This window comes from Ictalurus furcatus, chromosome 17 (assembly GCF_023375685.1).
Source record: "Ictalurus furcatus strain D&B chromosome 17, Billie_1.0, whole genome shotgun sequence".
In the NCBI taxonomy this organism is placed as follows: domain Eukaryota; kingdom Metazoa; phylum Chordata; class Actinopteri; order Siluriformes; family Ictaluridae; genus Ictalurus; species Ictalurus furcatus.
The window spans coordinates 4,750,075-4,777,574 of record NC_071271.1 but is presented as its reverse complement, the minus strand read 5'-3'; the positions used below and the strand labels follow the sequence as shown (position 1 = coordinate 4,777,574).

The 27,500-nt window shown below is 43.3% G+C and overlaps 1 protein-coding gene across 1 annotated transcript in view; it reads left to right on the top strand.

Moving 5' to 3' along the window:
* The window catches only part of nyap2a (neuronal tyrosine-phosphorylated phosphoinositide-3-kinase adaptor 2a), a 39,354-nt gene that overhangs the window by 7,248 nt on the left and 4,606 nt on the right, over nucleotides 1-27,500 (top strand). The window contains exons 3-7 of the mRNA XM_053647399.1: nucleotides 817-1,038; nucleotides 12,864-13,174; nucleotides 18,732-19,943; nucleotides 27,017-27,184; nucleotides 27,333-27,454. Coding sequence (XP_053503374.1) covers nucleotides 842-1,038; nucleotides 12,864-13,174; nucleotides 18,732-19,943; nucleotides 27,017-27,184; nucleotides 27,333-27,454 — 2,010 coding nt within the window. The 5' untranslated portion in view covers nucleotides 817-841. The remainder of the gene's footprint in view (nucleotides 1-816; nucleotides 1,039-12,863; nucleotides 13,175-18,731; nucleotides 19,944-27,016; nucleotides 27,185-27,332; nucleotides 27,455-27,500) is intronic.

The following is a 27,500-nucleotide window of genomic DNA, read 5'->3' as shown; positions in this document are numbered from 1 at the left end:
CCTATAGTCTGGGCCAGAAAGAAATGAGCCCCAGCCCTTAGAACGGTTATGACTCAAGAACAAGGATCGGGAAGGACGGATGATGGCACACGGTTTATACACACATAATTAAAATGTAGATAGAGCGAAGATTGAGAAGAAAATAGGTAAGGATGTGGGATTTTAAACACAGCGTATGTCATTTTATTTGATTTTTTTTTATGTTAAGAGAAGTGGAAGTGAAAGATCTGCCAAAGCCAAAAGCCAATCTGGTCCACAGGTAGATCTGTACTATTGAACCTGAACGTGTGTGGAATTCGATAGAGAGTGAACTAGAGTGTAAGAGGGTATGACTATTGTAGTGTACAGCCTCAAGTCTCTCGCAGACTGGAACAGGTTCTCTTCTAGGAGAGACCTGCATTTACCTCCATCCATCTCCGCCTCAATTCTGACCAGTTCTCCTGTCCTAACAACACGATGCCACCACCACCATGCTTCAGTGTAGCCATGGTGCTGTCAGGGTGATTGATGAGAGTTTGCGGAGTCTCCGATATGCTTTCTGTCAAACTTGAACTGGACAAACATTCACGAACACGTCCATGATGTAGGCGTATGGTATTCAGGTCTGGTGGTTCCTATTGTTCTCACGACTTGCCTGACAAATCCAGGTGTCAGTGTATACGTGCGCATGTGACTGCCCGTTCATCCTCTGTGGTCAATCTTTCCAAGCTTATTTGATTACCAAAAGGAGGGTCACTGAGCGTCTGTTGTTGTTATGATTTGGTTTGTTTTAAAAAGAATGTTTTTAATGTTTTATCTCTCGCTCTTTATCTGCAGGTGATCCCTCTCTCTGTACTCGAAGATGGATGGCAGCGAGGACGAGTGTGTGCGCTTTTTGCACTACGTAGAGGACATCGGCTTGAGGGCCTACGATGAGCTGGTGATCCAAAATGCGTCAGACATTGCACGCGAGAGCGACCGAGTGCGCAACCGCCAGCACTGGGCATACCTCCAGGACCAGAGCCAGAAGAAAAGACGCCAGGAGGAGGCCATCAAGAGGTATCCACCTTCTAACGGTTCAGATGCTAGATCATCTATGGCTATTGAAACATGCAGTGTGCTTGCTAGTGAGCTACTTAGCTGGTTAATGGTGGCACAGCTGTATGCCAGTCACATACTCGATTAGACCTAGAGGTTCTTTACCGTAGCAACTCCACAGATACTCCGGATGGAACCAGGCTCCCATGATACAAGGCTTCCATCAGATCCACCAATGGTGACTGTAGTACACCTACACCTAGGGTTAAGCTAGGTAATTATGTAGGTGTGTTTCCCATACCCTTAGTGCCACTGCTTATGGATAAGATCATTAGGACTTTCTTCTCAGATCCTTTTCTCTTCTTGTTTCCTGCCCATGTGTTCTGACTGCGTATCGCTCGTAATCGCAGTGCATTTTGGGTAAGAGGTAGCCTCCGAGTCTGCTTCGAACGCAGGATTTAAAGGCGTGCAGCTCGGAATGAGAAAATGGACCACGAGCGAGTGATTTGGAATCAAATAATCACCATTTCGCAGTCGTGAGGGTTGTCGTTTTTCGGATTTTTCTTGACTTATTCTGCAGTGTGATGATTTTCATCAGAGTCTGGATAATAAAAAGCAGCAGCTTTACATAATTATGCTTCAAGGTGATTTCATGCAGAACAGTTTCCACTGCGTCAGGCAAAGCACGGCGTAAGAGCATGTGTCAGTGCAGTGTATATGTGTGTGTGTGTGTGTGTGTGTGTGTGTGTGTGTGTGTGTGTGTGTTTGTGTGTGTGATGGTTTCAGCAATAAAGATCGATAAGGATATGGCTGTATACCAGAAATGCGGGTGTCACTGCACCATTGAAACCATACACTCTTGAATCCATGGATAAAGACAGATGAGTATACAAGTGTGTGTGTGTGTGTGTGTGTGTGTGTGTGTGTGTGTGTGTGTAAGCAATTGTAATAGACGTTCTACAGACTGTATAAATAACACTGGTTAGCCTGGATTATAATGCAAACGAATGTAAATAATATGCAAATGCTTTGTTGCTCTATTAAACAAACACACACACACACACACACACACACGCACACACACACACAAATTTCTAGAGTATTTATCTCGCTCCTTAATATCATTCTTTCATCTCAGGTTACAGTCTGCAGTTCTTCCTGCTTTGACAAATAGCCAATCTTATGATCTCCTGAACTCCTTCTCGTGTTCTTCTCTCTTTCATCTCAACACTTCCAGTTTTCTGTGCTGCTGTTCTTCTTCTCCTCCTCCTCATCCCTCAGTTCTTCCTGTTTTTCTTCTTCCCCCAGACCTTCCGCTCTCGTTTCCTCTCTTTCCCTCATTGATAAAATGAAATACCCTTCCCTTTTCCCTTCGCCTCTCTTTCTTTCTCATATGGAGATGACACCACTTATCCCCCATTACACTGTGAAGAGTCTCTACAGCTGTGTGAAGAAGAGAGCTTCTTGAAACTCACTCGCACACACTCGCACACACATACACACACACACAAACACACACACACACAGACAGGGAGAGGATTGGATTTGATGTTACATCACTACTATTAAATATTACTACTGCTATGGCTGTGGGGTTCATCCAAAACAGAGGTGTGTCTTTGTTTTTCCTCATTTCTGCTGCCAGATCCTGACACACTTCTACTGGTCTCTGGATCTTCTGACTCAGAAATTTCTGCACTAGTGACTCATGTTCTGCTGCTATGGACGTATGCGTATGGTCCCACACACATACCCAGCATTACCAGATCTCGCCCTTGCTTCCGTGGATAATCTGTCCTAGATACTGTAGATTTCTACCTAACTGCTGCTGTAATAATGATAATAATAATAATAATAATAATAATAATAAACACTTAAACACTTTCCCGTGCCGATCCCAGGTTCGAACGTTGTGTCAGTATTTACGCAGGGAAAGTTACTCGTATTCCGAATCGGGGTATGCGCGCACTTACGTCAGTTTCATTTAGATTATGCAAATCGTCTCCATTTATCGTAGCTTGCTCCTTGATTGCCAAGGTTGCCAGATTTGTTTTTGTTGTGAAGACTGGGTTTATCGATAGCATCTATACCACTGCTTTTAAATCTGAAAAAGTTTGCGGATAGAAAATGCAGACTGAAGAAGTAAAAATTTAACATAAAAGCCTATATATATATATATATATATATATATATATATATATATATATATATATATATATATATATATATATATATATATATACAGTATCTCACAGAAGTGAGTACACCCCTCACATTTTTGTAAATATTTGATGATATCTTTTCATGTGACAACACTGAAGAAAGGACACTTTGCTACAATGTAAAGTAGTGAGTGTACAGCTTGTGTAACAGTGTAAATTTGCTGTCCCCTCAAAATAACTCAACACACAGCCATTAATGTCTAAACCGCTGGCAACAAAAGTGAGTACACCCCTAAGTGAAAATGTCCAAATTGGGCCCAATTAGCCATTTTCCCTCCCCGGTGTCATGTGACTTGTTAGTGTTACAAGGTCTCAGGTGTGAATGGGGAGCAGGTGTGTTAAATTTGGTGTCATCGCTTTCACACTCCCTCATACTGGTCACTGGAGGTTCAACATGGCACCTCATGGCAAAGAACTCTCTGAGGATCTGAAAAAAAGAATTGTTGCTCTACATAAAGGTGGCCTAGGCTATAAGAAGATTGCCAAGACCCTGACACTGAGCTGCAGCACGGTGGCCAAGACCATATAGCGGTTTAACAGGACAGGTTCTACTCAGAACAGGCCTCGCCATGGTCGACCAAAGAAGTTGAGTGCACGTGCTCAGCGTCATATCTAGAGGTTGTGTTTGGGAAATAGACGTATGAGTGCTGCCAGCATTGCTGCAGAGGTTGAAGGGGTGGGGGGTCAGCCTGTCAGTGCTCAGACCATACGCCGCACACTGCATCAAATTGGTCTGCATGGCTGTCGACCCAGAAGGAAGCCTCTTCTAAAGATGATGCACAAGAAAGCCCGCAAACAGTTTGCTGAAGACAAGCAGACTAAGGACATGGATTACTGGAACCATGTCCTGTGGTCTGATGAGACCAAGATAAACTTATTTGGTTCAGATGGTGTCAAGCGTGTGTGGCGGCAACCAGGTGAGGAGTACAAAGACAAGTGTGTCTTGCCTACAGTCAAGCATGGTGGTGGGAGTGTCATGGTCTGGGGCTGCATGAGTGCTGCCGGCACTGGGGAGCTACAGTTCACTGAGGGAACCATGAATGCCAACACGTACTGTGACATACAGAAGCAGAGCATCATCCCCTCCCTTCGGAGACTGGGCTGCAGGGCAGTATTCCAGCATGATAACGACCCCAAACACACCTCCAAGATGACCACTGCCTTGCTAAAGAAGCTGAGGGTGAAGGTGATGGACTGGCCGAGCATGTCTCCAGACCTAAACCCTATTGAGCATCTGTGGGGCATCCTCAAACGAAAGGTGGAGGAGCAGAAGGTCTCTAACATCCACCAGCTCCGTGATGTCATCATGGAGGAGTGGAAGAGGCCTCCAGTGGCAACCTGTGAAGCTCTGGTGAACTCCATGCCCAAGAGGGTTAAGTTCGCTGGAAAATAATGGTGGCCACACAAAATATTGACACTTTGGGCCCAATTTGTACATTTTCACTTAGGGGTGTACTCACTTTTGTTGCCAGCGGTTTAGACATTAATGGCTGTGTGTTGAGTTATTTTGAGGGGACAGCAAATTTACACTGTTACACAAGCTGTACACTCACTACTTTACATTGTAGCAAAGTGTCATTTCTTCAGTGCTGTCACATGAAAAGATATAATCAAATATTTACAAAAATGTGAGGGGTGTTTTTAAAAAAAATTCTAATTCATATATCATCATTGCTCTTTATATATATATATATATATATATATATATATATATATATATATACATATATATATAAGTATAAGTGTTATATATAAGTGTTTTTGAAAGCTTTATAGGATTTCTTAGGGGTTTTCTTGTTGTTTTTTGTTGTTTTTTGGAGACATGGTTATGAGTGCTGCTGCTTGTGAGTCTATGAATTTCTTTCTTTTTTAAAAAATTATTATTATTATTATTTATTTTTTTTAATTTTAGAAAAATTTTTTAAAAAACAGCAACAACATTGAAATAAACATCTATTAGGAGTCTGGTATATTGCCAAAATATTGTCTGATACTACTGTAAATAACCATAATACTTCAAACTGAAAAACACAAACAACTGTCGAATGTTATCTGAAGACGATATAGTAAAAATATTTTTATAAGCAATAAAACTTGCAGGCATGCCGTTATAGGAAAACAGAGTCGCGTTAGGGTTAGGGTCCTGGGGTGTTTTCGTGTTCTTACACTACAGTGATTTAACAATTATTGCAATGATTAATTAATTAATTCATTCATTCATTCATTCATTCATTCATTAACACGACATTGTACGTTTTATCCATTTATTGTTACGTTTGTACATTGTTCACGAAACAGTGCAGTCCCTGTTATGACTTACTGAACGTTATAGCAGCTATAAACAGTCGGATCATCTCCGAAGACTTTCCCATCTCTGACGCTGGAGACTCCTTCCGTAAGTGTTAAGTAAAGTCTTCTCACAGAACGTGTCACTGTATCAACGATCAATGTACTCGAACCGACGCATCAGAATGAGTGATTTAAACTCCAGCGGTCACGATTATAGAAAAAGAATCCAGTCCGAGTCGAGACTTCAGTAGCGCGGTGGTGTAAAAACGTGTAGATGGCGTTCTGCTATAAACAATCGTACGAATCATCCATACTTCTGCTCCAATGACCAAAAGCAGCCAGCGATAGGTTTTTCTTTCACCCTTCGCTAACTTTTATGCCCTCCCGTATGGTGTTTAAACGGCATCTTTTAATAGAGCGCCATGAATTGCGCCCACAAAACGGCATCGGGGAGCGTGCGGATGCATCTTACTGCAGATGTGTGAAAATGCCAGAGTCTTTTCTTTGGCCTCGTCTCGTTATTATTAGAGTCCACTGTAAACGAGTGTGAAATGAAGAGCTACTTTATAGGCAAGGCGGCCAAGTCATGAGAATAGATTGGTAAAGTGAGAGAAATATGGAAAATTATGGGAAATTAACACGATCGTAATGACTATTCATGAACAGGGGCGGTTCTAGGGTTTATTCATTAAGGAGAGGGTATGGGGGAGGGGGCGGGGGGTCACGTCCAGTGAGAATGTATGAAAATAGAAATACTTCTGCAGATGAATGTAGACATGACGGTGATAGTTTCTAAACACTGAATCTCCAGTGATTAGCAATAAAAAGGGGGTGAAAGGGGTACTTCTCCGAGTATTTACAACTCAAAAGACTTTCGCTATTTTGTCTTGACTACCTCTCACCTGGTGCTTGTTTCTCTCTCTCTCTCTCTCTCTCTCTCTCTCTCTCTCTCTCTCTATATATATATATATATATATATATATAAATTCTCTTCATTCTGAAAAGCACTAAATTTGTGTAAGTCCAACATGCTGGGAAGATGACGACACCCCTTTTTTGGGAGGTTCCTGGTATAGCGTTGTGTATATTAGCCGTCAGAGGGTTTGGGTGGAATTGTACGAAAAGCACAAAATTCAGTCTGGATTTAGACGTCGTCCCAGGTGACGGTAGCATCACAAGCTCGGAGAGTTAGATTTCCTTCCTTTTTACGAGGGAAATGGCGTGTGAATGTTTTGCCTGATTGAAGACCAGACGTAGCATCGCATTTTGGAACATCTGTGATGGTTTATTAGTGTAGCCTGTAGAGAATCGTACGCAGTTGGGGAAAAAAAAACAAAAAAAACATGGCATCTGGATGAAATGATGGCTAATATACACTAACACACTCTTTACTGTTCTGAGAAACTCAGACCATTCAGGAGGCTATGTATCAGGCTGGAAGAGCAGGTCTGGGATCAGGGTTTGCACACCACATATTATGAAATGCATCTTTAAGAACATTTTGGAGATGATCCCAGATAAGTGCTTGATGGCACACACACACACACACACACACACACACACACACACACACACCCACACACACACACACACGCACTGGCAGTGAGAGGGTCAAAGTCATACCTCATCAGGCTTGGAAGGGGTGCGTTACTATAGAGACAGAGGGCTGAGTTGCCATGGCAACAGTGGGCTTGGTCTTCAGCCTCTCCTCTCTATATTTAGCTTGCTCCACACCCTCATGAGGGTATACGCGCACACATACAGACACACACACACACACACACACACACACACACACACACTCATATGCCACCTGACTCAATGTCAGAAATTAAAGAGAAGAGAAATAAATCAGTGCTTTCTTTTTTTACTTTCTTTCTTTCTTTCTTTCTTTCTTTCTTTCTTTCTGTCTTTCTTTCTTTCTGTCTTTCTTTCTTTCAAACAACCAAAAATGAGAAGCAATCTCATACAAAGACGGCATTTTAAAAGAAATGAAAAAGCAAAAGTGTCAAATCCTTCAATCTTGTACTCGTGTATGAGTTTGTGTGTAGTGACAGAGCGAGTGTGAGACGGATTGACAGATAATTAACAAAATGATGGCTTTCATTTGAATTGAGATAAGTAGCAGTCATTAACGGGTCGTAAGGAGCCGTTGTATGGGTTTTTAATGGATTCTTCCGAATTATTATTATTATTATTATTATTATTATTATTAATCCTCAATCCAAAGTTGGCTCATTCTGGCTCGTGACATTGCAGACAGCCTGTCAGTCAGGTTCCAAACAGCACCCCAGTAAAGGAAACCTAAAATAAACCGCATGATCTAATGCTTTCTCATAATCTTTCTCTCCAGTACTGTGTCAGACGTTTGGACTGCAGCGTGTGCATTTTCACACCACAGCAGGGTTACCAGGTCTCAGCAAAATCTCCAGGCCAACTATGTGTCACAAATTGCACAAGTCTTGAAACTAGTCCCAAAAAGTCCAGGCATTGGAAAAGGAAGATGCACTTTTTTTTTCATACTTAATCTATCTTTTCTTGGCAAAATCGCACTCGCACGAAATAGTTTTGCGCGCTCTTTCGCGGCGATGTTTGTCGGTAAACGAGTAAACGTTTTAGCTGTACTCGTATTCGACGCACGTGAGTCGAATGCGCATTGTGTTGCGATGATGACACGCGACACGTCTTGGCCGAATCTGCGGAAAATCTGCGGTAAAAAATTGCAAGGTCCTTGCAGAGTTTGCTTGATTTTGCGTTCATTTCTGCGATCCTGGAGGGACTGATGGATGGAATGATCACTTTCCTCCCTACTTCGTTCGGACACGGTTTCAGGGTGTGACAACGTAGCTAGTACAACAGCATGACTGCATTCTCTGGCAGGTCCTGGGTGTGCCCCAGGGTCCAGTGGGACACGTCTGTTAGATTCCTACTGGGAGCCAACAAGACGGTATGCTTGTCACCACCTCAACCGAGTCCTCTCAATTCAGAGGAGCAGTAACTCTACTCCGAGGTTCTCCAACACCCTGAGGCTCCCTATCAACCCTGCGGAGGAACCTCATTTCCACTTCCTGTCCTTGCGAAATCTTATTCTTTTAGTCATTCCTCCTTAATCCCAATTAATTCCAGTTCTATTCCAGTTCAAGGGCTGAATACTTACGCATGGCACTGTAACTACTTACCATGATGTTGAAATATTTATAAAGAGACAGTGCATGAGTGATAGAAACCGAGAGATGGTATGGTTTGTTCTAGGCTATTAGCTCCATCGCTGCAGGCACTCAAGCCTAATGTTGCACTTGAAAAGATGTGATAATGTACACAGCAGCACATGAAAATGTAAATGTATTTAAGGAACAGACTCACGTCACACACTAAAGAGTGTGATAAATGGACGAGGCCTTTCTGGTGCTGATAGTAACGGAGAGATGAATAGACGCTTTGGGGATTGAGGCATTGCCTCACCAGAGGGAAACTGTGGTTACATCAGCAGAGTGCAAGTCAATTCCTCCATGTACAACGTCAATACCTTACCCACAATCCATATCACTGAGAACGCAGGCAGCAACCTTCGCAATCTCAGTATGGACACATTCTGAAATATTTAACACACTCTTATATTACATGCTGAACACACAAGAGTCAGAGTCTATGTTTAAATTCCATTTGCAATGTGTTGTGCTAAGGATAAGCAAAGATCTGCTGCACCACATAGCCACATGCCTAGAGGGAACGTAAATTGAACAGATACCTGAACTTATATACATCAGGGACGGACAAGTGACCGATTGATTAGCTAACCCACAATTCTAAGCTCCAGTGCAAGTCGGTTGCACAGAAAGCTAACTGACTAGCTAAAATGCGGTAGCTAAAGTAATGTAATAACTTATCGCCAGCTATGAGACGTAGCAAGTTAAGTGCATTAACACTGACTAAGGGCAAACGAAAAAGTTTATGAATCCCCAGAAAGTGGGCAACGATATAGCTAGCTAGCATCTTTATTTTCTGTCTTAATCCCGAGGTGACGGTTTGTGCGTATTGTTCTAGCAGGAATTATATGTATATGACGACTTTGCTCAGTTTCGTCAACATTTCCACATACCTCCTGATTCCGGAAAGTATAAATCTGCCAAGTATACACATGCTCTATCGCCAAACCTCGGCTGATTCGTGTAGTGTAGCATGTGAGGGGATTTGTTAGCATGTGCTATAGGTACAACACTGCAGTAGTGTCACAACGCAGTGAAGCCCATTATGTTAACACCTACACCTGCACTGCAACAAACACCGTGTGCTCATGATTGTTTTGGTTTCTGTCCTAGTCCTGTTTCCACATCTGTCCTGGTTTTGCTTTGTTGCCTGACTGTGTTCACCTGTTTTATGTTAGTTCTTGATTCGTTCGCGTTTGCATGTCACTGTTCACTGTAAAATCGTAAAAAAAAAAAAAAAAAGCCTTGTTTTCTGAGCTCTGCGTTACGTTGTACTTTCGACCCTCGCCTGTTTCCTTCGTCTCCGGTTACAGATCGCACCGAATTAAACCCGTCCTTCTCTTACGAATCCGTAGCATCGCTATGGACTCTGCTTACGATTCTTTTATCCGCCTCAATAGAAGCACTTCCGAGTTGTTCACATCCCGCCCCAATTTCTATTCATTACACTCTACCCAGTATTGCCGTGGAAAAGGAAAGACAGGATGAGAGACACATGAAGGAACAGTGCAAACGAGAGACGGGTGAAATGTGAAAAAAAAACGACATGACAATAAAATGCCACCTCAGTCTTCATTTATTGGATGAGACGCACACTCAATTAATTTGTTTGCGTGTTTGTGTAGGTGTGATTTATTTAGTGCCAGTGTGAATAAATCCTGTCTGCCCTTTAGGATGGGAGAGAGAGAGAGAGAGAGAGAGAGAGAGAGAGAGAGAGAGAGAGAGAGAGAGAGCTTCAGACATAATTTTTCTGTGGGTTTATATTTGTTCTCTGTTGTCCGTTGATTCTACACTTCTCTCTCTCTCCCTTTCTTTCTCTAATGGAGTGATGGATAGATGTGTAGATGAATGGGTGGTGAAAAAAAACACCACTTGAGGGGAGAATAGATTTCAAGAATAGATTGCCTCTGGTTTTGTTGCTCTGTTTCACTTCTCTCTCACTTTGTACTACAGCAGGAACAAGATATCGAGTTTAAAGCACAAACACACACAGACACACACGTGTGTGAAATGACGTTTACTTTATTTATTCGTTGACTTGACGTGTTTTTACATTCATGTTTATTTTCATAGCATTTGAATGGATAAGTCGGCGATAATCCACGATGGGACACGCCGTCGTAATGACGTTGGTTATTTTTCATTTAGAAGCGTTTTATTATTTACTCTTATACCACAGCACAGATCATTTGTTTTTATGAATTAAATAATGACACACAGGTTTTAATGTTGTGGAACGTCTCCAAAACGGAAGCCGTTAGTGATGCTAGAGGAAATAATCCACCTCAGTCACATTCACTGCACCTTCTCGATTACTGCCGGTGACATGTTATGGATGTACGAGTGGAAAATATCATCAAGAAAAGTAATCTATCAGCTCAAATGCAGATCATATGCATCTACAGTCTGAGCGAGAAAGAATTCAGCCTCGCTTCTTCATACCATTTAGTGTATTTTTCCTTTGGTGGAAAAATCCTAAATAATCCCTTTTAAAACGTTTGTCTTAAGTTTATGCTGATGGGTTTTTTTATCTTTGAAAGACAGGGAGCTAAGCCCATTCAGACAAGCCGCCTCTGCTCCATGATGAAGTCAACGATCACTAAAAGGCACATTAAGAGAGAAATTGTTCCCCGCCGCTCCACCAGTCCACCGCTCCACCAGCCCACCAGTCCACCGCCCCAACACTCCACCGCCCCATCAGTCCACCGCTCCACCGCCCCACCAGCCCACCAGTCCACCAGCCCAACACCCCACCAGTCCACCGCCCCAACACTCCACCGCCCCATCAGTCCACCGCTCCACCGCCCCACCAGCCCACCAGTCCACCAGCCCAACACCCCACCAGTCCACCGCCCCAACACTCCACCGCCCCATCAGTCCACCGCTCCACCGCTCCACCAGCCCACCAGTCCAACACCCCACTAGCCCACCAGCCCACCACTCCACGGCTTGTCTTGTGCTGAATCATCACTGTTGCCCACTACAGTTTTGTCAGCAGCAAAGTTAATGATGTGATTTGAGCTGCACTTGTCAATACAGTCAAGCTTTAATGTGGATCTTTGGAGATGACTCTGCATTTCAGCTAATTATGCTGTGGATGCCCCAGCTGACAAAAAAGGTCCCCAGAACATCCCCTAAATGGCCTCTACAAATGTCCCCTGAACGCCAGCAGCCATTCAGGACACTTAGGGGACTTTCGCTGAAATGAGCACATTCAGTAGTGTTATGATTTAATATCCTCTGACGTCCCCAGAATGTCCTCCAGCGATCGTTATAAACCAGACCAAATGCAGACCTAAGTGGTCATTCGCATCGTCCGTGGGGACGTCCCCTGTTTGCTGGGGTATACGCCGGAGTACATTTGTGACCAACTACTTTAATATTATAAACAAATGTAGGTTCTGACCCAATGAGCCTTTGTCAGTGTCGTGTTGTTGGTGTTTTTTCTTCCAGCCACCTGCTCCACACAACCTGGCAACAGCCGACGGCTTCACAAACGTGTTATTTAGCTCCTAAAACACAGTATACTGAGTTGTGTTTATTCCCATCTCCATCTCTATTTCCATCTTCATTCTGCATTTTCTATCCCCAGGCTTAAAGGCAAGTGCTTGTGTTTAAACTCAAAGGGGTTCTCAAATAATCTGGCTATTTTTCCCGGAGCCATAGAGGTTTTTGTTCTGGATCTTTCCACTGATGTAATACATTCGATCCAATTTGACATTTAGTACGATTTTGATAACGGTGGGTTGTGATTGGCAGCACTGGAACAAAATTTCAATACAATGAATAAATAAAATAAAGTAAATAAATAAACCTTAAACCTCCTAGTGAGGCTTCATGGACCCCGCTCCGAGACCCTTTCAGCCAAACTCATCTCTGACTCTTCAACTCAATAAAATTCTCTCAACATCAGAGGCAAGAACTATACGCTAATAATTTGAATGGCTTAAGTACCTGCATAACCAACTACACAAATACTGATGTAACTTTTAGAAGTTCGGACTCGCCAACTCTGAATATGGGACTACTTTTTGTTTTATCTCAGGATCATTACAAATTCATTTTAAATCAAATGTATTTGTTGTCCCTCTCTCTCTGACATTCTGATTACCTGCATATGTCTCTATAGGATGGGCGAGGAGGTGGCTGGGGTGGCAGATGGAGGGGCTTATACGGGTAAACATTTCCGCATGGGCTTCATGACGATGCCGGCTCCACAGGACCGGCTTACGGCGCCGAGCGGGCCAGGTTTCACCGTACGCTCCCAGTCTCTGCACTCAGTGGGAGGCAGTGAGGAGGAAGGCGGTAGCCCGACCCTACGTAAACAGCCCCCGCCCAAACCCAAACGAGACCCCAACACCAAACTGAGCACCTCGTCTGAGACGGTCAACACCACCCTCACTGCAGGCAAGGAAGTGAGGGAGATGGATAAGAGTGATGGTAAGTGTCCTTTCAGATGAACACCTACAGTGTGAATACTGACATATTAATTAACCCTGGTCGTGTCATTTTAAACGATTACGAAACGATCGTCTAGAACAATAAATTGTTATACGTCAGTTAATTGACTCTCTCATATCGTTGCTGACACTGGAGACTCCTTCCAAAAATAAATAAAAACAGCTACTAAAAAATAAACAAAATCAACATTCGCATGCATATTTTGAACATCCCTTACAAATCTCTGTGAATGTTGTTACTATAAAAGCGAGTGCATTAATACAAACCTCAAAGCCAGAGCGACTCTCAGAGCTGCTGTTGTAGGAAACGGATCAACACCTTCTGACCAATCAGAATCGAGCATTCAACACGGGATCATTCCTTAGCGTATCTAGCCATACCTAACTTCCACCATGTGATGCGCTATTCATTTACATATCGGATGTGACTGGCTGCCGTGTTGTGATATCACAATCTGACCTTCCTGAATTTGTTTACATGTAGTATAAAATTCTTGTTTTCAAATAGATATTTTTTATTTTTTTAATGATTGTGGTGTTTACTCGACCAAACCCGCCATCTTAGAGGATCCATTTGTTTAATAACGATCTTTTGAGTGCTGGGGTGCTTTAAGAGTTGAGCTCAGATGTTTTATTCAAACCAAAATAGTTGCTTTTTCTCAAATAAAACAGTTTAACGTTTAAGTTTGGTTTACCGGAGTGGCACGGTAGAACAAGGTCAGCTCTGAGTGGTCACTCTGCCATCTCCAGTCGATCTTATTGGTCAATTGATATTGATATGAATAGGGGTAATTGTTGGTGTGGGCGATTTTCTGGGTCAGCATGTCGTTCTGGGAACTGACCGCTGACGGAATCACAGCATAACACAGATCATGAGTCATGGGTCATGGGGAATGTTTCTAGGAGAAGGCAGAGCAGAAGTCAGGCTCTCTCTGTCACACTCACACTCACACACACACACACACACACACACACACACACATACACACACACAGCCTCAGAACATTAAAAATCTATGAATGTCTCCCAAAAAGTGTGCTGTAAGCGGTTTGGCTGAATCCACTGGGTCCTGTATCAGATTAGTGCTTCACTGGACCGAATCCAGACTGCGGAGCTATTTCAAGCACTTCACCATCTCATTCTTACACTTTCACTGTTCACCCACGCACACACTACAGCACATGTTCATTCCCAAATACACACACTTTAACTCTAACTCCAGACTATACTTACCCTTGAATTTAAACAGAACAGATAAAGCAGGACACAAATATGTAAATGATATGGGAAGAGGACCACACTATTTATAGGGGTGCCAACATTTACGGATTAGCTTGAGATAACTGAGACATCTGAAAACGACATTGTGCTTTTTCAGCCGAAGCAGCGATCTGGTCAAAAACGAATATACAGTCCCGAAATATACGAAAGTATTGGAACGGCAAGGCCAATTGTTTTGGTTTTGTTGTACACTTAAGACATTTGCGTTTGAGCTCAAAAGAAGACTACGAGAGAATAGAAGATCAGAATTGTGTGGTCTGCCACCCAAGGTGCCACGTTCACAGTTGTTTAACCAAGCTGAATGTAAATATCAGGAAACTATGAAATTACTAATCAGTCATCTTTTGATCTCAAACCCAAAACAAAACAAAACAAAAGGAATTGGCCTTGTTGTTCCAATACTTTTGAGGGGACTGCATGTTGTATATTTATATCCTGACTTGCCTCAGGCTGAGTTATTCCATTGCCTTGTGTTGCTTTTTCATCTTGGATGCAAGCTGTGAAGCTCTTATACAGCTGGAATGAATTTGTCAGGTTTTGAGAGGAAATAAAGTCTTTTTTTTTTCAATCGCACATGTTATTTCTGAGAGAGAGAGAGAGAAAGCGAGAGAGAGAGAGAGAGAGAGAGAGAATTAGGGTAAGAACACCCATCCATAACATTCCTGTTGTACATATGTTGCTGTGGTGGTTATAATGCTCAGTACTCAAGGGGGCGACCTGCAGAGTGTGTTTAAATCTTTGAAGTAACATTGCTGAATCATGAAATGGTAGCACACTTGGTAGTACAGTGCTTTTTAAAATCCAGAGAAAATGTATCCGTGCAGTTCCAGAATAGCCAGATTAGCTACTCGCACCGTCCCCACTACAGACATCCCTTCACCTTTTGTCCCGAACAAATCTATCCTGAAGCCGTTTCTAGTTTCTCACGTTTCTTGCTAGAGACATTCCATTGCTGGTTGATCGGAGTGCAGAGCCAATGGCGTATCGTATAGACGTTGGTGGAGAGAAACTAGCCTCTGCGCTTGCCGCGCATGCATTATAAATTGTACTGTGACCCTTTTCCGAATGCAACGGTGCATGAAGTCGTACTTTAAGTAGCTCGGAGCATATGCGTTTGCGTAGATATATAGGGTATGTTTTGGCCCTTAGTCTAATTGTAAGTAACTGGCTCTGCCTTTGTGTTTTCTGGCATTTTCATTTGCACGGAAGCCAACATCTCATCCTTCTCTCTATCTCTCTCTTTCCCTGTACTCTCTCCTCTCTTCTTTCTTTAATGCTGCGTTTGAGGAGAAGTTGCAGTTTGTAATTGCTCTCCTACAACGGGTAAACGGGTCTTCAAGCAAATTTCAACTGGTTAACTTGGGGTAGTCAACTGTACACCTGTTCATTCATGCAATTATCCAATTAGCTATTACCTCCAGGTCTTCAGCTATGCAGTTTTAGTGAGCCTGTGTCCACTGTAGCCTCTGATTCCAGTTCTCAGTTGACAGGAGTGGAACCCCATGTGGTCTTCTGCTTCAAAGTTTGACGTGTTGTGCATCACGAGAAGCTTTTCTGCTCACCACGGTTGTACAGAGTGGTTATTCGAGCTACCGTTGCCTTCCTGTCAGCTCGAACCCGTTTGGCCGTTTTCCTCTGACCTCTTTCATCAACTCTCAGTACCACTGAACTGCCTCTTACTGAGGGGATTTTGTGTGGACTGTGTGAGGCAGGGTTCTAGTTCAGCAAGGGTTAATAAAAGAATGATTCAGCAGGGGGGAAATCTGTTCTCGAGTCTGGAGATGTAGGCACAAACCGCTGCCAGATGGCAGAAGTGCAAACAGATGATGACAGGAGTGAGTGCAAGCTTTGAAGATGCTGGTTGCTTTGCTCAGACAGCATGCGTCATAGAGCTCCTTCAGGGCTGGACGCTGGAGTCCAATGATTTTCTGTGTGTTGCAGGATGACCTGCTGTGGAGCTTTATCGTCTGACAGTGTGCTACCGGCATACCGCAGAGCAATGTTAGCATGCGCTACGTGGGAAATGGTGTTGGTAGCACATTAGAGGTCCCCTGAGATGTCGACACCCAACAACGTACAAGCATACTCAATACATCCAGACTTTCTGATGAGCTCTTCGTGTCTTACCGGTCGGTGTTAAGGTTTTTACCCGAGCACCATCTCTCTTTAAGGTTCCGTAAATCGTTACATGATTATCTGAGATATGTTGAGCAATCAAATGGATGATCTCAGTGTACCATAAGCATTCTCAAGGAACAATTTATAAGAAAAAAAGTCTAATTTGGACTGTCAAAACAAATCTTTGACAGGGAAATCTTTCTAGGAATTAGCTGCTGATAGCACACGCACAAACACACACACACAAATAGCATCTATCAAGCCAGTGATATTACAGATGCACACAAACAGCTGTTCACAGCCTCCCCAAGAAGCAGAATAAACCACCAAAAAGTATGTCATGACCTCGTTTCTGGAGCGAGAGACAGCGTAATTTACAAGGTCTTTTTAGGAACCTCTTCCAGAGTCATAACCATCGGATAGACTCTGTGTATACAGCACACATTGGAGCTGTGACACAAGACGTGTCATACCTGTAAATCAGAGAACTCAGGATTCAGGACTATGTGTGAAACTGGGTGTGACACTTTACTTTGGCTTTATTATGGGTGTGGCACTGCAGTCCTCCTCTTCAATCCTCCCTCAGTTGGGGATTAATAAAAGCATGTTGTCGTGTCTGTTTCAATGAGTGCGTCACTGAGATCCAGTGCTCAGCTGATGCACATCCCTGCAGCCCATGTGATTACATAACACACATACACTGCATTGGCAGTCCCTAAAAAGAGAGGTTAGTCAGGGTGCCCTTGACTGGGGGATGTGTGTGGGGAGATGAGCAGAGAGAGAGAGTGAGAGAGAGAGAGAGAGAGAGAGAGCTTACGTACATGTCTGCCAGCTGATAAACTCAGAGCAGAATTCATTGACAAATGACCTACTTTCTACACTCTATTCATATTCTGTCTCAAATGACTCTGTTTTTGCTGTAGGTATTCTGTTGTCATGGTCGCTCGCCCGCCAACCCCCCCCACCTCAACCACCACCCCACCCACCACCCCCAACACACACGATAACCCTTTCACTTCGCATAAAGTGTAACACAATTCGTTTTCCAGTTAATGTGATAACGAATACAACCACAAGCAGGATGTTCAATTCCATTCTGTTCAATTCAAAAGCATAAACACGACAACGCTACTGTACTCGGGCGAATAAAAAAGTCGAAAAGATCAAACGCATGAAGCTTCAAACACTATTATGTGCTCAATGACACTAATGAACCCAAACGCTGTGTAACGTGGAACAGAAAATAAAAGCAACACAGCTGATAAAAGCCGATCGCTCATCACAATGCTAACATCCAACGGAATTCCATCCATCCATCCATCCATCCATTTTCCATACCACTTATCCTACACAAGGTCATGAGGAGCCTGGAGCCCATCCCGGGGGCTCTGTGCATGAAGCAGGGGACACCATGGACGGTGTGCAAACCCATCACAGGGCAAAAAACACACACTCATTCACACACGATGGACAATTTCAAAATCCTAATCAGCCTACAACGCACGTCTTTGGACTGGGGGAGGAAACCGGAATACCCGGAGAGAACCCCAGAAACACGTGGAGAACATGCAAACACCACACTCACAGGGAGGAGGTGGGATTTGAACCCCCAACCCATGAGGTGTGAAGCAAATGTGCTAACCACTAATCCACCCCCTCGAACAGAATTCTTTCATTCTTTTAAGAATAAAATGTTTTTAATACCTATTACAACACAGTGCTAGTGAATTCTAGTAAGTTATTGTTTCTATACTAACAACAACAGATTTATTTAGTGTTTTTTGGAAGGAGTCTCCAGTGTAAGTGTTTTGTTCCAGTCAGAGGTATCTTTAATCTGTACAAGGCTGTAACTTTGTGCTTTTGTGGTTTCTCTGTAACATGAAAAAGAGAGAATGTAACTATAAAAATGATGCTATGAATTATGTTCTTATGTGTATTTCTTTAACAAATAAAAAATGGGGAGTGTTGACATTGCTGTAGTAGAAGAGGAACTTTAGGGTGATAACAGTAACTCTGCGTCATCGATTATTTTCAGACATAGAAATGATCTATAAAGAATTTAGGATGTAGAGAACTCCTTATGCTGCTCACTGAAGTGACGTGTACTATTACTGATACTGCAGCTTTATTTTCCGCAGCGTCCAAGAGTCGTCCATGCAGTGAGGAATATCGTCGCATGCCTCCGCCCAAACCTAAGCGCAACCCCAACACTCAGCTCAGCACCTCCTTCGATGAGTCCTACATCCAAAACCATGGCATCAAATTCAAGTCCGCGTCTTTGCCTCGGCGGCAGAAGAAGAAGTCAATGTCCCAGAATCAAAGCCCCGCCTTGGACACTGATGAGGAAGCGGAGCCAGTCTACATAGAGATGGTGGGAAATATCCTACGTGACTTTAGCCACTTTACCGGGGGTAATGCTGATGAAGAGGACGATCAGGGAGAGAGCGTGTATGAGGAGATGAAATACCCCACCTATGAAGAAGCTGCCCTATCAACTGAGCATGTCCAGGCACGCTGGGACCCAAGCCTAGCTCCTGCGGTTTCAGATATGGACTTAACGCGATCATCAGTCCCTCGTGGCTCACTTTGTGACATACCTGCCCCCTTTCCTAACTTACTGACTCATAGGCCTCCCCTGTTAGTGTTCCCCCCTGCACCCGCTCAATGCTCTCCAAACTCTGATGAATCTCCCCTTACTCCGCTGGATGTCACCAAACTTCCTATGATAGAGAACGTTGGGTATGTCAAACCTGGTTCTTCCCCAACAACTGCTGATTCTGGTCAACCCTTGCCAGCACAGCAGTCTTTGGGGCAACAACACCATCACCATCATCATCATCACCATCATCATCATCACCATAAGAAGTCATTAGACAGTAAAGATTCTTCATCTACGCATACAATAACAGTGTCTGGACGTTCCTCGGCTCCACCTCTACCATCAGCTCTATACAAAAGTGGTGGTTCGTCAGCGGCTCATGGTTATCCTCGCAGCCACTCTGCATGCCCATCCCCTATCAGCATGGGCCGCTCTTTGACCCCCCTCACCCTCAAACGTCCACCACCATACGACGCTCTGCTGACTGGCACGATTCCCCGCAGTGCCTCCGGAGTGTCGCACGGCTCTCATGAGAGCGGACGTCTTTCAAACTCCTCCAGCATCTATGGTGGATCAATGCAAAATGTTTCCACTGCATCAGGGGGATCAGGGGGGTCTAGTTCAGGGTCAGGAGGCCGTGGATGTCGAACACCAACCAGTCCACTGGACGAATTCAGCAACTTGTTTTCCTCTAGCAAGAACATGCTGAGGAAAGGCTCCGGAGGGTGCAAGAACAAGGAGTTCAGTGAGAGTAAGTTAGACTTGTTTTATTTTTAAAAACAATAATGCTCTGTTGCGTAAAAGCTTAAATTATCTGATTGATTTGAATGCACACTAACTCCAAACCCCAACCTTAACCCTACATCCCAACCTTAACTCTAAACTTAATCCCCAACCCTAACCCCCAACCTTAACACTAAACCCCAACCCTAACTCTTAACCCCAACCCCAATGCTAACCCCCAACCTTAACCTTAAACCCCAACCCTTAACTTCAACCCCAATGCTAACTCCCAACCCCAACCTTAACCCTAAACCCCAACCCTAACTCTTAACTTCAACCCCAACGCTAACTCCCAACCTTATTCCTAAACCCCAACCCTAACTCTTAACCCCAACCCCAACGCTAACTCCCAAACTTAACCCTAAACCTCAACCCTAACTCTTAACTTCAACCCCAACAATAACTCCCAACCCTAACTCTTAACCCCAACCCCAGTGCTAACTCCCAACCTTAACCCTAAACCTCAACCCTAACTCTTAACTTCAACCCCAACAATAACTCCCAACACTAACTCTTAACTTCAACCCCAACAATAACTCCCAACCCTAACTCTTAACTTCAACCCCAACACTAACTCCCATCCTTAACCCAACCCCAATTAACCCAAAACCGCAACCTTAAAACATATTCTAACTCCAACCTTAACCTTAAACCCCAGCTCTAAGTCTAAACCACCCTACCCCCCACACTACTCCTAACCTAAACCTATACCTGCTTTTCAATCACAATTTGTGCAATGACTATGATGTTAAAGATTACAATGTCAGCTTCAGTTTCAAGGTTTTTACATCCATCTGAACTATAACAGGACTGATAACCTTTATTATAGTACATGTAAGGGAACCATAAGCAGTTTGATATCTCATAACATCATGGTGACATGGGCGTATATGACCACCACTAATGATGTCACTGACAGTAGCAGCAGATAGCGATCATGATCCATCTAATGTACTCTAGATGTAAAAACACTACTACAATAATTCTAACAATCTGCTATCTAACATCCTAGTCTTTCTATGCTTTAGTATGGCGTTACTTCTGGATTGTGTTGCAGCAGGGTTATGGACTGGTTCTTGGCTATGACAGTGAATACATTATGCAATTAGACGTGATGGCTGGTGATGATATTAGATGGGAGGCTAAAAACTATAATCTATCAAGAGCTTGACAAATGAAGCTGTTAGGGTTAGGCAATGCATTATATCATTATATCATATAAGGTGTCAACAATGGTGCTGTTGTGCTTGGTTCCCCAAAAGGCATCAGCAAATAATCTGACGTGGATGCCATGCTAGCTCATTTACACCACCTACCACCTGCCCCTGATATTTAGTCAGTTCAGCGTTAGTAGAACTGTCACTGTTAATCTTTCTCTGACTACTGACCCAGGCAGACTGAAGGACCAAAGTTCATGTCCCACTGCACCTCTGCTGCCTCTTTCTCTCTCAGTCATGCTAATGAGTGTGTGTGTGAGTGTGAGAAAGAGTGTGTGTGTGTGTACGCAGTCACTTGATTCTGTGTATCTAATCCTGTCAGTGCTGTGGGCAGCTGTGCAAGCTGCCACAGATATTTACATATATATATACATACAACCAAAGGGCAGGTATTCAATTTTTGGAAGCCTGTTTCTGTTATTTTAGGTCACGTTTGTACAATTTACTCAGTCTTAATAAGGAGAAAGCTTATCACAATTACTCCTCACGATCTTAAAATGGTGTCTTAATACTAGCAGGGGAAATTTAGTTTTATATTAGATTATTATATTCCTCTCCTTACTTCGCACGCGACGTAATTCACACTGTATTTCTTTGTAAATCGCAATTCATCCTGTTTTAGTGCTAGTTATTTATTTTAAATAATTTGGGATCTTTTGACGTGTAGCGGTTATCTGAAATACGCTTTTGTCGATTCTCACAGAGGATACGTCCCGTAATTCCACGGCACGTCTTAGTTCTGAGAACAGTGATATTATCTGGCAGCTGAATGTGTTTTATTATTTGTAGCTCCCATTAATTCTTCATTTATAATGATCAGGCTACCCGTTTGGCCAGGTAAACAAGTGTATTAGAACGTTTCGTGCTTTGACTTCACTCTTACTAATAAAAATAAGAACATTATAAATAATATATCGATAATACTTTTGCGTAAGCCACTTTAAGCATAAAAGTGCCTCCATTTTGGTCCGTGCTAAACACAAACACAATAGCACTATACATACTGAAGTTATGAACACACCCACACACCCACCCACACACACACACACACACACACACACACACAGAGCAGAGACTCTGGGCAGCTGAAATAATTGAAAAGCTTTCATCTGTCAGTAAAGCAATTTCCTTAATGCGTTCGGAGTGAATGAAGGACATGATGAATGTGATCACTAATAGGTCCCCAGTGAGAGACGGAGACAAGGGAGGGGGACAGAGGGGACACATTAAATATAAACCCACTGACCACGTAGACTGCTCATGCAGTTTAACTTCATATTTCAGCAAGTCATCGAGAGTTGGATTTCAGACTCGGATGCAGTTCTTTTATCTAATTCATAATCACTCAAGTCATGAAATAACCCTGAAGCTGATCCTTTCGGTAATATCGACGGTTCTTTGTGTGGTTGAATCAGTATAAACTAATGAATTATTTTACCACCCCGAGTCTGTTTTAAGAATAGTCAGAACACTCTTGGGTTTCTGTGTGTAGAGTATCTTGACACTGTAAATGATAAAATGATCATATTTAAAAAATAATAACAGAAAAACTCATGAAAAACTGCAAATTCTTAAAGCCCTGAGTGTCTGCTGTTCATATTAGCCATTAACCGCTAATGTGACGTGTGACATCACACAAAAAATGTCAGTGATGAACACAGGCACCTCCAAAACAGGCGGAAAAGAGTTCTTGCTTTGTAAAGGGGGCTCTACTTTCCTAAAAGGCTTTCATACACAGTAACCTCCTAACCTGCTTATTCCCATTAGTACCGACTTAGGTTCTATTAACCTAATGCATTACGGCCTCACATTCAACGGAGACGTTTTTTCGCCTCATTCATTTGAATTATATCCGATTCGACACATCTGATTTGATCGGGTGATTCAGGAGTCACTAATGGTTGGGTTATTTACATCTCTTTGATTATTGAAATTTCAAAACAGTCTGGACGGCAGAATGCTTTTCGATTATAAACGCAAACGTGGAGCCACTCCAGTTCCTCAACTTAGCTACATCACTCCAGTTCCTCAACGTAGCTACATCACTCCAGTTCCTCAACTTAGCTACATCACTCCAGTTCCTCAACTTAGCTACATCACTCCAGTTCCTCAACTTAGCTACACCACTCCAGTTCCTCAACCTTAGCTACATCACTCCAGTTCCTCAACTTAGCTACACCACTCCAGTTCCTCAACTTAGCTACATCACTCCAGTTCCTCAACTTAGCTACATCACTCCAGTTCCTCAACGTAGCTACATCACTCCAGTTCCTCAACTTAGCTACATCACTCCAGTTCCTCAACTTAGCTACATCACTCCAGTTCCTCAACGTAGCTACATCACTCCAGTTCCTCAACGTAGCTACATCACTCCAGTTCCTCAACGTAGCTACATCACTCCAGTTCCTCAACGTAGCTACATCACTCCAGTTCCTCAACTTAGCTACATCACTCCAGTTCCTCAACTTAGCTACATCACTCCAGTTCCTCAACTTAGCTACACCACTCCAGTTCCTCAACGTAGGTACACCACTCCAGTTCCTCAACTTAGCTACATCACTCCAGTTCCTCAACGTAGCTACATCACTCCAGTTCCTCAACCTTAGCTACATCACTCCAGTTCCTCAACTTAGCTACACCACTCCAGTTCCTCAACTTAGCTACATCACTCCAGTTCCTCAACTTAGCTACACCACTCCAGTTCCTCAACTTAGCTACATCACTCCAGTTCCTCAACTTAGCTACATCACTCCAGTTCCTCAACTTAGCTACATCACTCCAGTTCCTCAACGTAGCTACACCACTCCAGTTCCTCAACTTAGCTACACCACTCCAGTTCCTCAACTTAGCTACACCACTCCAGTTCCTCAACTTAGCTACATCAATCCAGTTCCTCAACGTAGCTACATCACTCCAGTTCCTCAACGTAGCTACATCACTCCAGTTCCTCAACTTAGCTACATCACTCCAGTTCCTCAACGTAGCTACACCACTCCAGTTCCTCAACGTAGCTACATCACTCCAGTTCCTCAACGTAGCTACATCACTCCAGTTCCTCAATCTTAGCTACACCTCTCCAGTTCCTCAACTTAGCTACATCACTCCAGTTCCTCAACGTAGCTAAACCACTCCAGTTGCTCAACTTAGCTACATCACTCCAGTTCCTCAACTTAGCTACATCACTCCAGTTCCTCAACTTAGCTACATCACTCCAGTTCCTCAACGTAGCTACACCACTCCAGTTCCTCAACGTAGCTACATCACTCCAGTTCCTCAACTTAGCTACATCACTCCAGTTCAGTTTTTCCCTGAAACATAAACAAACTAGTAGCCAAAATTAAACCGTCATGACCCTGACCAGGCAGTTACTAAAGATGCTTCAAATGCATCGTGCAGCATAGGATGTTTCCGTGCATGTACACCTGGTTTCTAGCCTTCCACCTCGACAACCAATGCTGTTAGCAAAGGTTTTTACTGCAGGTATGATATATTAATCTGTATTGCTGTGTGTGTAAATATTCAGTCATGTCACGCACTGCTGGTTTAGGGCTACTATTATAGCAGCTAACATTCTTGTACAGTATGCTAACTAAATCAGGTAGCTAGTTAGTTTAGTAATACTGTGTTACTGGTTGCTAAAATACAGTGAAAGGTTAAAGTGATTTTTAAGCGTACGTTTTTAAGATTGTTTTCTAAAACGTCCGGTTCTGTTGGGTGTCCGAGTCGGAAAAGCGTTCATAGACGCAACAGAAGACGGTCGTGATTACAGGCGAACAGGAGGGATAATCGTTCCATCTTTGCAGCGTCCATTTCATCTCAGCTAAGTTGCTAACTATTGTATCAGTATTACTAACATCCTTCATTTATATTGCTTGAACAAACCTAATGCTAGATAGATTCACGTTCTTACTGAGGAGTTTAGAACGGGCACGTTTAGCTAGCTAGCATTGTTCCGTTCACGAACGAGTTTACGGAAATTAGCTCGGAAGGACCTCGGCGTTTAGTCCCACGACGTCCTTGACGTAATGAACGTACCCACAAACTACAAGGTTATAATCATCAAGAAACTTTTCTCAGGTATGAATCCTCATAGTCTCTTCTGAGATGTGTATATGTGTCCGGTCAGTGCAGGTTACACCAGCGCATAGCATCATTTAACCACTGACAGGACGCCAAGATCTGAACGTGTTAGTTTAGCTCTCTGTCTTTTAGTGCTAATCCATAATAATCTGTGGGGAACATTTTAGCTAACCTGAGTCAGATTATAAGCACATATTTTCAGCTAATATATTTAAAGGTAATAATAATAGTGTAATTGTATATTGGTATTGCTAATATTCACACTGTCCCAGCATTCCAGGCAAGTCCTACCTGGGCGGAGTCAAGTCCTTTAGGCGCCTGAGGTGACTAAAACAAATCACGTTGTGGGCATGTAATCAATTTATTTGCATAAATATCAAGGTTTTGTGCTTTTAGAAAGAAACTCCTCTGATTTGCATATTCATTAAAGCAAACCCAAAGCTGCACAACACTTCCGCACGATTTTGCTCATTTAAATAATAAAATGCAATCCCCTGTAGATCCTGTTAGTAAATCAGCTTGCACACACACACACACACACACACACACACACAGGCTATACAGTGACACCATGTGGTCATTTTGCTGTAAGTGCATGTGTAGTGTAGTGACTGAATAATAATAATAATAATAATAATAATAATAATAATAATTCTCAAATTTTTGACAATTTTTTGCTGTAACAGCAATAATCACTTTTGCACCGAATATGGAGTAAAGAGAACTTCTAAGAATAAAACATGGCTTTTCTAAAGAGGTTATACCTTCTTCATATCCACCTATCCATCTCTCTCTCTCTCTCTCTCTCTCTCTCTCTTCATGTTCTAAACGTTAGCAACTAAAGCAAACGTCCAAGAATAAAACATTGTAAAATGACCAGGACGTCATGCCTTCTTCATTTCTGGAAAGTTTTGCTGTCCATTTCTTCATCTCTTTCTTTCTTTTCCTCTCTCACTGTTCTCTGCCTGCATTTCTTTGTCTTCTCTATCTTTCTGTCTCTCTCCCACTGTTGTCTGACTCTCTCTCTCTCTCTCTCTCTCTCTTATGCCTCTCTCCCACTGTTGTCTGACTCTCTCTCTCTCTCTCTTATGCCTCTCTCCCACTGTTGTCTGACTCTCTCTCTCTCTCTCTCCCTCTCTTATGCCTCTCTCCCACTGTTGTCTGACTCTCTCTCTCTCTTTTATGTCTCTCTCCCACTGTTGTCTGACTCTCTCTCTCTCTCTCTCTCTCTTTTATGTCTCTCTCCCACTGTTGTCTGACTCTCTCTCTCTCTTATGCCTCTCTCCCACTGTTGTCTGACTCTCTCTCTCTCTCTTTTCGGTCTCTCTTTTCCCTCTCCTTCTCTCTCTCGCCCTGTTCTGTCTCTCTTGCTCTCACTTTCTCTATCTGACTTTCATGTTCATGCTCTTGACTCTACTTAACTCTGATCAGCAAAATTCTGTGTGTGTGTGTGTGTGTGTGTGTGTGTGTGTGTGTTTGAGTGAGAGAGAGAGAGAGAGAGAGAGAGAGAGAGAGAGAGAGAGAGAGAGAGAGAGAGCTGAGCAAGATAAGATAATTGCCAGTGAAAATGCCAAGGAGCCTAAGGCAAAGTCACATATAATTAATCTCTCTCTCTCTCTCTCTCTCTCTCTCTCTCACACACACACACACACACACACACACACACACACAGTGGCTTTTAATACATTTTGACTTAAACATCTGTTCACACTACACTAATGTGTGTGTGTGTGTGTGTGTGAAGTTGAAGGGAAGACCAGGAGCCACAGCATTGACAGTAAAGAACGAGCTCTTCGTAGCTCCTCCCCAAAAGTGCAGGATTGGGACACGCCCTCAGGACAATGTGCCACGCCCACTCGTCTAGGCCGCTCCTCCATCAGTCCCACCACCATGCTGGGGAGTGGAAGCTCAGGTGACTCAAGGCAAACAGCGCGTTGGCTGTAATGTAGTAATGTAGAATCTGACTGAATGCCGTTGCCATGACAACACAGTTTGTCCAGAAGGCGGCGTTACTGCGCCAGCTTTAAAATCTTGGCCCCGTTTTCTCTTTGCCTCCTCAGAACCGAAAGCTGCCTGTAAGCTCGGCCGTTCCGCCTCTACGTCGGGAGTGTCGTCTCCGGTAGGAACGCCCCAGAGACACGCCCCCGAGTCCTCAGCCAATCAGAGCGGGAGCCCATGCCAGGTACCTCACTCGCACTGTTCATCGTGAGCGAGACGGCGCATGCGTG